Raw genomic sequence first — 12,708 nt, 5'->3', positions numbered from 1 at the left:
TGTGGTGTGGGTCAACTGATTCTATACGGTATTTATTGAGCAGAAACCATTGAAAGGTCATTGTGACCTTGACCTTCATGCATTGGCCTCCATAAACAATAGGGGTATTCTACACAATGAGGGAGATCATCCAATAAAGTTTAAAGGCTGTGATCAAATGATTCTCTAGTTAGTGAGTACGCTCCCTTCGCAGCTCACTGAATACACTCACGTTACTTCAGACAATTGAGCGATAGTGGAACATTCGACCGATGCGCAGGAGAGTAGTTAGTGAGCAGAGGCAGTGGTCTACTGGCCGACTGACAGACATTTGGGATAAAGTATATCCCCTTTTCTCTGAGAAGGGGCATAATAAAGAAAACAAACTATTAAAATATCAATACAATTGTATTACAGTTTTATTCACATGTCAATAAATGTTTTGCACTTATGATATCTTTCATGAAATGAATTAGGTATTCCCTTTTTTAACACAATAAGTTATAACAAATAAATATACTACAATATGAATATATTTCGCTTATTTGCCCATTTAAATTACAAAAATTGTTTATTAAAGCAAAGCTCCAATAGGTTATCAAAATAATGTGCATATTTCACTATGTATATGGAAAATTATGCTTTCAAAAAACTGAAACCTTTTCATTAAAGCCACACTAGTTCTCAAAAACAGTATCATTACATATCAAGACATTAACAGAACATAAACTGATCCAGACACAATATGATACACAATAGACCTCTCCTTTCCAATACTTGTATTCTTGTGCAACTGATAATTGACTTACATCTGATCTATATTTGAGTACGGAAAGTATTCACACAGCAGCATAAGAACATCAACAACATTATATCAAGAGGATGTTTTTTTTATTTGAGTAATCTAGAAGTGCCACTGTCATGGCGTGAATTACCTGCATACCAGTTTGTCAGAATCAACATGTAGTCATTTAGAGCTCAAGGACAACCTCCTTGCCAAATCTGACGATAGTAGGCCAGTTACTTGCTAATTATGTATTCTTCATGTTTTAGTGGCGAAGATCAAAGTGATATTTTCCTTTGACCTACTGACCTCAAAACTGAAACTGCCACTGCATGACTTGAATACCCTAATTAAAGCAGCTTTGCCTGGGGTTGTTTAATGATGAATATATGAACATTATTAAATGCATCAAATGTACAAATGTCAAAATCAATACACTTTGAACAGGCATTCTTAAGCAGTGAACAAACAAGCGTATTGTAGTAGAGGACCCTGTGACCTTGACCTTTGATACAGTCACCTAAAAATCAATAGGGCTCATCAACTAGTCATAACCAACCTCAGTACCAAATATGAAGACTGTCAACTATAGCATTCTTAAGCAATTGAGCGGAAAAGTTTTTTAAACTTAAGGACCTTGTGACCTTGACCTTTGACCCAGTGATCTCAAAATCTATAGGGGTCATCTACTAACCTTGACTAACCTCCATGCCAATTATGAAGACTGTTGGTCAAAGGAATCTTTAGATTTTGGGCAGGCACGCTTTTTTTAATCAAGGCCCTGTGACCTTGACCTTTGACCCAGTGACCTGAAAATCATGACTAGACTCCATGCCAAATATGACGACTGTAAGCCAAAGGAACCTTAAGTTATCGGGCGGACAAGCATTTTTTAGTCAAGGCCCCTGTGACCTTCACCTTTGACCCAGTGACCTCAAAATCAATAGGGGCCATCTACTAATCATGACTAACCTTCATGCCAAATATGAAGACTGTGGGTCAAAGGAATCTTAAGTTATTGGCCTGATGGTCGGACAACAAGCTGATTCCAGTATACCCTCCTTACAACTTAATTGTGCGGGGTATAATTATGGCGTCTATTTTCACGAAATATGATAAAATTCCATATATTTTCAGGAGCCGGAACAACTTTTAAACAGTTTGTTTTTAACAAATATGAAGTATATTTGACTGATATAGCAACATATTTCATGGGTAAAGTTACATAAATTGTCTTTATTCTTCCAAAACAAAATATGAGTGGGACAATTTTTTTATACAGTAAAAAAATTGTAAAAAATAAATACTCCATACATTTGAATAGCTAATAAGTTTAGTAAGAAAATCCTAAATTTCAAATTTTAATAATCTGAAACTGAGCAGTTTAACTAGAATGCCTGTATGTACATGTTGACCTGACACTACACTGGAAACAAAGGGAGGTAATTATGGATAGGAACACAAGTGTGATAATATGTAAGAAGTACTAAGAAAATTCTTCTTTTTTTTCAGAAAAGCTTTAAATGTTTGGTATCTTGTTAGTTTCCAAAAAATACTCATTTGCCATATAGATGGACTTTCTTTGCTTCTTTTGCTATGTTGGCAATTGGTACATGTATAATTATAGTGAATGGAAGTCAAAATATTACTTTGTTTACATTTTGCTGCCTTTACAATACATTACTGCACATTTCGTGCTACTTTTTTCAGCTGTTACTTTCTTCAACTGTTAAACACCTAACATGCTATAAATTCATTTTTTAAAACATTATTAAACATGTTTGACATTTCTAAAGAATTTTATAAATACCAGTATGGATTTCTTGTATAAAATTTTGCACACTGCACTTTTTCAAATTGTAAGTGCAAAGTAATAATTAAAATTATTTACACAATTGTGATAATCATGCCCAATTTAATAATCAGTACTGGTTATTATAATAATAATATCATAAGTCAGAATACAGTGTCAGTTAAACATACCACAATAAAATCACCACAAAAATCACCAGAAATGCCGCAATGTAACATGTATTATTGTTTATTAAACAATTTGTATTACTATTATATATTATATAAACATAGCAGATATCAAACTGCAGCCATCAGTGGCATATATTTACCCCTATGATATGTCTTTGGCCCTTATTTAAAATTCCAGGCTGAAAAATCCAAAAATTCTGTCGAAATATGATGGCTAGTGTTGTGGCATTTGTACAGTGAAATTATTTGATGTATAACAAAGAACAGTATAATATTTCAATCTAACATATCTTGAATAGTTTCTAAAATCAAAGAAAAGTTACGCATAGAAGAGTATTTCTCTATATATTCCATAATTCTCACAAAATTGTTTGCAAAACACCTGCAATTTATGCAAGGACCCTTGATTATGATGCTTCTGTAAAAGTTTAGTAAACGTATTTGAAAAATGTAGCAGGAGTTGAACACAAAAGTGTATTTCTCAGGGGCTTTTTTATTTCGAAAAAACAAAGGGCAATAACTCCACAAAAAAGTTTTGAATCATAAAACCACAACAAAAAGTTTGAATTGTAAAACACTGACAAAATTCACCAGGAAACATGATGACACAGCTTATGTGAATTTTTGGTCAAGATCTGTTGAGAAATGTCGGAGGAATTGTTCATAAAAGAAATTGTTTACACCCGCCCGCCAGCCCCCACTACTGAAGGAAAACTGGTATAACATATTGATTTCAATACATGAGATCAGAAAAATTAATCTTTATCATCATGATAATATCAAAATTCTAACACAATTTTCATAATTTAACAAATAATAATACATCAACTCACCAAAAACAAACATGTTGATAAAAGAATTGACAGCAAAAAATGGCATCAAAAGAAATAAAATCATAAACATTTAAATATGTAGCATTCAATCCTTTTCACATAAGACTTAGTAACACAAACACATCAAAAATAATTTAACATGCATAACATATAAACCAACACTTCACATATAAATCTGCCTTTTTACATATAATCAACACGTCAAGCACATTTAACCCAACATTTTACATATAATCAAATATGTCACATACAATTTAACATGTCACATACCATCAAATATATCACATCCAACATGTCTATAAAACCAAACATTTCTTATATAATGGAACATGTCTAATATGTAACATAAAATACAGCATGCAATAGATAGGTAATAGTTTGGATAAATAGAGCAATGAAAAGAAAGGAAATATTTTTTTAATTTTCAGGTCATATTATCTTAATAATTTATTCCATTTCTGAAACACATACTAATGCACCAGTCCAATAATCCCAGGAAAAGTGTTAGGGAATAATAAGGAGTCAACAATGGTGTATCACCAATCCATTTAACCAGCAAAAAGAACTGGTATATCATAAAGGATTTCTCAGGTTCTAGTATATAAAAATATCAGACTTAAGACTACATTAAACATTTATCACAAAATAAAAAGAACAATAATCTGTTACACAAATGTACAGCAAGAGCGATCAGTATCACATATGTCGCATGATGATAGCAAATTAAGCAGTTGTATTGAGGGGTGACTACATACTTTGTTCCCTATATGTTGCTGTTTTTTGTAGTATGTTGCAGCTTCTGTATAGCTGGCAAAACCAAAAACCACTTACAGACCAAAATGCCTGGTTTATTCAAGGGCCATAACTCAGTTGAAAAACAACCATAATTGTTAAATATGCACAAGTACTTGAGGTAGTGTTCAATCATGTCACTTTTCATCCAAATTGCATTAGAAGTATAAGAGAAATACTGTAGTCCATACAAACTTTAAAAATACAAATCATTTAAGGGCCACAACTCTTGACAAAATCATTGAACTGGATAATGCTGATAACTTGGTGCTGATCATTCCTGTAAAGTTTGGATGAAATTGGACCAATTGTTTTTAAATAATCCAGGCAAGTTTTGTGATTAATGGACAGACAGAGGAATGGAAGCACAGACAGATGACAGAAAAGTGATCCATATATGATAAGGTGATAGAAAAATGATTATAATGTAACATAATGCAATATGTAAAATGACAACATGCAAACATAATTGCTTTCATAATTGAACATAATTGTTTTCATTATGGTTTACATACAATAAGATTACAATAGAAAACATAATATCATATAATTATGACTTCTAATGAACTTAATTTTAGTAAAATCAACAGATACAATAGCTTGCAATAAAGTTTATACCATTATAATGCTGAGTAAATATGGAATGATTTTTAAAAATTTCTTCCTTGACCTATCTATGATCACAATTTCATGTCACATTTCAGGGCTAAAAGTCAAAAAAGTAAAAAAAAGTAAAGAACAAATTCTACTTTTGTTGGCATTTTGGTAACCTTAAGTGTTACTTGTATTCTTTATAGAAGTCAAATAAGTGAGGAAGCTGTTCACCTAGGTTATGTTAAATCAGTGGTTCTTTTCGGGAGTCACTCATGCTTAAAATAATGCAAAGAGAGGCCAACTGAGATCTTTCTCCACTATTTAAGCTGGAATGTCATTATATAATATGATCTTTAAAATGTGTATTATGTTACTTAAAACTCAACAAAAAACGGTCAGTGCCTGGTCCACAATCACCATGGAATTTTTATAAAAAATACATCAAAAACTTTCGTGAAACTTATGTAAAATTATGATAATGGCAATTAATAAGACTGAATATAAAGTGTAAAACTAATAGATCTGTAATAAAGCAACAATATATGCTGGTTTTCCCCTTACAAAAATAAATTTTGATAATAAATGATAACATATGTATTTCCCTTCTTTCTGTCTCACTTGAGAAAGTTGGGTGAAGTCCCTCAAACATAACAATAAAAAAATAAATTTACCTCATTCTGACAAATAATTTATATAACCTATGTTACAAAACTTGTACATAAAACCTACATGCAGGTACTACTTTGAACTACTTAACCATGTTATACTATGCAGATGCTTTACTACTATGAACTACTGGACCATGTTATTCTATAAATTTATAAAGCTAAACCTTCTACACCTATTAAAAGCAGCAAATGAGTATTTTGTTGACATAATTCATGATGTGTTAAAAACAGATATTTTTACATGACTGTACAGTTTTGAACTTTCTTCAGAAAGCCTTCAGTTCCAGGAATCATTCTTACACAAAATTGTTTAAGATAATTTTTGTTTTTAATAGTTTTCTAAAAATTGTAACTTATTTAATATGTTCCCTTGAACTCTTGTTACATTAAAATAATATTCATAGATATATCTAAGGAAAATATAAAACCAATCAATTGATATCTAAACTTAAAATTCATCATCATCATCTTCACTATTGAGCAAATGGTGTGTTGGGGATCTAAGGGAAGTAACTCCTGTAGATCTATTCTTGCCACGAAATACAATTCTTGGCATTTTTCTGGCATTATGACAGGCACAGATGGCAAATATCCCTGCTAGTGTCACACTAAGTCCAACTACGATAAGAACTGAAATAGAAAATAGAATCTGAACTTATACTGCATCTTAGTTGACTCCAAACCAAGGGTTCCACTAGGTATTTTTTTTAGGAAGTCAGGACTTCCTTTTAAGGAATTTTTGAAGTCATGAGGAAAATTTCTGGAAGTCAGTTGTTCTTTCGCGTATAATTTTAATGTTTCAATGTTTGATTTATAGTATGGGATGATACAGGTAACAGCAATTATTTTAATCACAAGCTTCTAAAAATGTCATTCCTTTGTAATGTATTAAGTTCAAGGTACCTTCACATGATTGTTGGGTAACAAACCCTTCTATCAATGAAAGGTATCTCTCTACAAATCCAATATTAAATTTAAGATATCTGTCTATAGATAATGGTCCTAAAGGGATACAAACAAGAGCTGTCAGTAGGACAGCATGCTTGACTATTCTCAGTGCTTGAAAGTAAAGAAAAGCCTGGATATTGTAACAGTCAACAGAGGAAGATTTTATTCCTAAAATACAAATAATGTACATGGCATATTTATTATTCTTGGATAATGACCAAAGAATTTGTGCACAAAGGGCCTTATTTCATTTTAAATTCATGCCTGGAAAATTACCTTGAATTGTAAAAATTAAAAAAAAACCTGAATCAAAATTCAAGTGAATACAATCAGAAGTTTTATGGAAGATTAACATTGCAAGCAAAACTTTATTCCTTATTTACAAAGGGCTATAATTCAGTCAAATCCATGTCAGAGTTAAATATTTTGTTAGATTTTAAGCCATTTTTAAGATTTCTATAACAGATGTTTACCAGTCCTGTGTAGGTAGATTTTCATATTCCTATAGATTTTAATCATCTATTACTATAGTCACAGATTCTGGTTCATGATAAAAGAAAACCTGTACATTGAAAGCTATACTTTTTTTTTTTACCATTTTGCATTACACATTTTTTTTAAATATAATGTTGACAAAATTCTAGGTATGGCTTCAATTGTCACTGTCCCAAAACCGTTAACAAAGATTAGGAAATGACTGATAATAAAATTACTAAGAAGGAATACAAACTTACAAGAAATCCCTGTCATTGAAATGGTGTCCTTGACAGATATTTCTCTCAGTAAACCTTTCACGTTGTCAAGGGAACCATTATTTGGTGCAGGTTCAATACCCAATATATGGCACATCAAAGGGTAAATATCCACCGAGTTAAACTGTTCTGAAACATATCCCTTTTTAAAGGCTGGCCCCATCGCTATGAAGAAAGGTCGCATATTTGGCACTATGTGAGGGTCGTAACCATGGACACCAACTGAAAACAGATATGTAAAAATCAAATTGTTAGGTCCATTATGCCTTAGAAATGCTAACATGTTTATTTCCCAAAAACTTTTTATTTATGGTATCTTGTCACAGTTTCAAAACAAATACTCATTTGCCATACACATAAACTATCTTTTGCTTATTGTGCTCTGTTGGCGTTAGTTTAGTTAATTAGTATATTGTATTGAAGTCAAAATACTACTCATTTTACATTTTGTTACCTTAACCACATACCAATGCATGTTCACCGCTACTTTTTTTAGTTGTTGAATACCTAATATGCTCTAAATGGATTATTAAAACATCTTTAAACACATGTTTAACATTTTTCTAAAGAATTAAGAAAATATGGATTCATGGAACACATTGTATAAAGTAACTTACTGGTGGTATAAAGAAAGCAATAAAGCTCTCCATATGATTTCTGATGGATTCTATTACTTGATAGAATATCTGTGTAGATTTATTATACCCTCCAAATTTTTGAAAAAAACAAACAAAAAACATTGCTGTTTCTTTGTATTTAACATTCAAAGCTACAAAATGTATTGCACTTAAAAGATTTCCATATTCTACATAAAATCATTTACAAATCTGCCTGAATTACATGTATATATGTTGAAAAAATTTGGGCCAAAAATCAAAAATTAAGACTGTAGGTCTAAAACAAAATATTGTTTGTTTCCCTTCCCAATCCATACCCACAAAAAATCTGTCTAAAATATAAAAAGACTCCTTGTATAAACTAAACGTTTCAGGCAAGTTCTAAATAATATTTACAGAAATTTCGTTTTTGATCCGGGGTTATTTATCAATTATATGAAGTAAATTATTAAATTAAAAGGAATAATGGGAATATAAAAACTTTGACTTATTCACTCACTGTATACACTTGAATGGGCATAATGTCACTTTAAGCAAGTGAAGAAATAATAAACTTACAATGAATTGTATCTAGGGAACAATTACAATTTATACAGTGACCAATATTCACACCTTACTGAAACTTTTAATTTTACACTCAGTTTGGAAAGAGAAAGTTTTCACTCACAACTTTCGTAACTATCTTGACTGTTTTTATCAGGAAATATAATAACTCCTTCCTGTGACCCTGTTAGCACAATTGGAGCAATTCTTTCACTTGAGCTGTAGTGTAGCTTTTTCAATTCATCTCCTCCTTTTTTATAAACATTTAAAAAGCTAACATTTTGAAGAGCATTCAAAATATTTTCTTCTTCACCTGAAAATAAAATAAATATTGATATATTGTGTTCTTTTTGTAAAACAAAACAAAAACAAGAATCTGTGTTTGATAAACACAAATGCCCCCGCACTCACTGTTGTCAATAATTTAACTTTAGAGAGTGAAGTAGCTAATTTGTATGTGTCTTCTCATCTGAGCATGTTTTACTCTATCCTTCAGTATCTTTTCCATCTTGATTATTTCTCTCAAAAGCCTTTAGCTATTAAACTTGGTAAGTAAATGCCTTCATTTATTGTTAACACGTTTTTAAATGATAAGAAAGGACAATTTGTTACTAAGAGATGCAAGCAAATTATCGCAGTTCATGAAGAAAACCAATCATGTGTAGATTGGCACCCTTGACCTTGACCAACTGACCCCTACCTCTATCAAAAGGAAGAATATCATGCAACTTATTTTCCTACCAAATATGAAATAAATCCGTCAATAAACAGAGGCTGTATGGGCAAAAGTGTAAAAAATCTATTTTTAGCACTGGTGACCTTGACCCAACTGACCCCTAACTCCATCCAAAGGAAGAATATCATGCAACTTATTTTCCTACCAAATATGAAATAAATCTGTCAATATATAAAGGCTGAATGGGCAAAAGTGTAAAAATCTATTTTTAGCACTGTTGACCTTGACCCAACTGACCCCTAACTCTATCCAAAGGAAGAATATAAAAGTTATCTTCCTACCAATTATAATACAAATCTGTCAGTAAATAAGGGCTGTATGAGCCAAAGTGTAAAAATCTATTTTTAGAACTGGTGACCTTGACCCAACTGACCCCTACCTCCATCCAAATGAGAATACCTCAATTTTATGTTCCTACAAAATATACAAGACATCTGTCGATAGAATAAGGTTAATACACCTGTGAAAGAGTAAAAAATCTATTTTTGACATTGGTGACCTTGACCCAAATGACCCCTTACTAAAGAAAAAGGAAGAGGACCTCCCTTGGTATGACTATTATAAACATGAAAGACATTAACTTAAAAATAAAGGCTGTATGAGCAGAAATGTTTAGATTTATTTTTTTACACAAGTGACGTTGACCTTGACCTAGAGACGCCTAACGCCACAAAAAATTAGAGGACTGTTAAAGGTATCCACCTACCAAATATGAAAGATATCATTAAATAAATTAAGTAATTAGGTGAAAATTTTTGATAAATCCAACTTGGCGGAATAGGTTAACCATACAAGGCCCTATTTTCAAAGTGATAAGAAGGGAAATTTAATACTGGGAAAATGGATGGCACATTTATATACCTTGGCAATATCATGTAAATTGTATTGATATGTAAGTGTGAAAATTATTAAGCCATTAGTTCAGATAGAACATAAGATATTTCCAACTTGCCAGTTTAGGTTAACCATTATTCATTTTCTAAGTGCTGAAAAGGGCCATAACTTGGTGCAAATGGAAGCCATAGTTATGTAACTTGCCCAGATAATATACTTTGTATGGATTAGTAAGTGTGTAAATTATGAAGCCATTGGTACAGGTAGAACTTAAGAAAAATCCAACTTGCCGTTCTAGGTTAACCTCGTACGGACGGACGGACGTCTGGCCGAATTGGAATATTGTTATTTTCTATTGTTTAACAGAGGGCCAATGACCCCCTATTCTATTGTTACGGAATGAACTCTTTTGTTCTGTTTACAGTTAGATGGCCCTCTAACCCTTTTCGGTAGTGCGGACAGACGGACGGACTGTTCAATTACTATATGCCTGGGGGCATAAAAATTGTTTTTCAATTATTTCTATTTATAAAGCAACACAAAAACTATTAAAGCAATAATATAACAGATATTACATGTTACTAATAGAACATTAACAGACACTTCAAACACTAGAGCTTCTGAAGGGTACTCTGCTGGTTTTGGTCAGGACACAAATTTTCTACCCTTGTGACATTCAACATGGTATCATGAGGGTATAATACTTGGAGTCAGTGCAAATTTGTCCAATGCACCAATTTAAAATCAGACGTCAAGTTTTAATATAATGGGGTAGTTTGTCAATCACCATATAGAATACTAGCCTTAATTAGGCAAAAGATAGTAGCTCAGTCAGTAGAGCTGTGGAATAGTGTTTTACAAGTTGGTTTGAGTCCTGAAAAAGGTTCATCAAGTTATTTACTTAAGTACATGTTTAGAATTTTGTAAACCTGCAAAAGATTAATTTATGTTGTACATCTTACAAATTATGCATTTCTTATATTTAAAAGTTCAAAGCATGTTCTTACCTTCCTCTGGAAATATATTCACTGTCATGTGATTTCCATTTCCCCCAAAATTTTCAGCCCCAGTTTTATACCAGGATGCATTTAGATACTTATCTAGCAACACTGTTTTGTCACTTGACTTATTTGTAAATCCATGATCTGCTGTCAAAATAATATTAATATCATCAAGTAAATGTACTTCTTTCAATCTCTTAAAAAGGTAGTCTAAAACTTCATTCAATTCTCCCTTTATAAAATCCAAGACTTTTTCAGAGCCAGCACCATATTTATGAGCAATTTCATCAGGCTCAGGAAAATATAAAAGTCCTAAATTTATAGGAGCTTCTTCATCTGTGAACCATTCAATCAGTTTATCTACACGCACATGAAAACTAATATTACTAAAGGCATTAGCGTATGGAATTACCCTGTCAGGTCCTATTCCTTTCACTTTTCCTATTCCAGCTGGCCAAACAACTGACCCAGAATTTCTCGAATTACCTGCCTTTTTATTTGTAACATAAATTGGTTCAGCACCAACATCATACCAGAATGGATCAACATTGTCTCGAGCATTATCATACAGATAATATTCTTTCCAAAAAGCATCATAAAATCTGTTGTGGACAATGCCATGAGTTTCTGGATACAGTCCTGTAATCAAGGTGTAATGATTCGGGTATGTCACAGTGGGGAAAACATTCATAATAGATTTTGCTTTCACACCATTATTAATCATATACTGAAAATTCTTAGTTTCATTCACTGGAATCAGATCAAGGTAGTTGTACCTAAATCCATCCATCGATATCAACAGAAGTTTTGGCAGCTTCGTAAAACTTGATGCGCCGCCAAGCATAAATATTATGTGACAAATGCAAGGTATTAACACTTTTGTTAGATCCATGGTCTCTAAATTAGATTTCAAGTATTTCCTTAAGTCTTTAACGGTCTTTATATTTTCATATTATAGTGAATACAGTACACATAAATTTCTATATCTGTTTTCGGTTCCACTTGTCATTTAAAATTAAGTGTCATGACTTTTCGCGACATTTCGTTTATACACATTATTTCCTACCAGTGTAATTATTGGAGATTGTCAAGTCTATCACGACATTTTGATAGAGCCAATTTATACTTCTCCACCTCTCAAAAGAGAAAAAAATTGGAAAAAAGAATGAAATCAATATGTTTCTAATTTTCTACTCTGGCCGGTTTATTTACGGAAGTGACGTCTCAATTATCTACTTATAGTAACCTAAAGAATTAGAATTCTCGCAGGAAGCGACAAATTGAATGGAATGGAATGGAATAGAATAACTTTTTATTTAAACCAATTAAGGGCCATGTTGAAGGCCGACTTTGCCCCAAAATGCATTTGTTTTTATTTCTCGAAAGTATTTTAATTTTGGTGTCCTGTTATAGCTTCCAAAAATTTTGATCGAGGACCTGACTGATCGAGGACGTGTCCAATCACTCTACATGAACCCCATCGTTTGCTTTTCCTGCTTTTTGCAACAGTGATTTAGTATACGTTGACTACATGTATTTAACCCATTGTCTTCTTCTCTCACTATAAACATTTTAACCATGACTAGAATGTTCTTACAGTCTCACCTTCCTGGCATATTAAAATACGTACCTGGACTATATTTT

At 32.1% G+C, this 12,708-nt stretch overlaps 1 protein-coding gene across 1 annotated transcript; it reads right to left on the bottom strand.

Annotated features, from left to right (window-relative positions):
• Positions 1-5,901: 5,901 nt before the first annotated feature.
• LOC132751005 (ectonucleotide pyrophosphatase/phosphodiesterase family member 5-like) lies at positions 5,902-12,289 on the bottom strand. Its single transcript, XM_060741102.1, has 4 exons — positions 11,071-12,289; positions 8,618-8,806; positions 7,316-7,555; positions 5,902-6,263 (listed from the first exon to the last, which is right to left on the bottom strand). The coding sequence occupies exons 1-4, from the start codon at positions 11,954-11,956 to the stop codon at positions 6,082-6,084; spliced, it is 1,497 nt and encodes a 498-aa protein (XP_060597085.1). The 5' UTR covers positions 11,957-12,289; the 3' UTR covers positions 5,902-6,081.
• Between the last annotated feature and the right edge of the window lie 419 nt (positions 12,290-12,708).

This window comes from Ruditapes philippinarum, unplaced genomic scaffold (assembly GCF_026571515.1).
Source record: "Ruditapes philippinarum isolate M1 unplaced genomic scaffold, ASM2657151v2 ctg3346_1_1_1_1, whole genome shotgun sequence".
Classification (NCBI taxonomy): Eukaryota; Metazoa; Mollusca; class Bivalvia; order Venerida; family Veneridae; genus Ruditapes; species Ruditapes philippinarum.
Note: the sequence above shows the minus strand (reverse complement) of the source record. Positions and strands in the feature narration are given on the sequence as shown.

What these genes read in the sequence shown, in the direction of transcription:
- LOC132751005 (XM_060741102.1), bottom strand. Translation starts at nt 11,956, where the DNA reads ATGGATCTAACAAAAGTGTTAATACCTTGCATTTGTCACATAATATTT. An exon ending in TCAAGATAGTTACGAAAGTT is followed by an intron (nt 7,556 to 8,617) that starts GTGAGTGAAAAC and finishes ATCTGTTTTCAG; the next exon opens with TTGGTGTCCATGGTTACGAC. An exon ending in TTCAATGACAGGGATTTCTT is followed by an intron (nt 6,264 to 7,315) that starts GTAAGTTTGTAT and finishes TTTCTATTTCAG; the next exon opens with TTCTTATCGTAGTTGGACTT.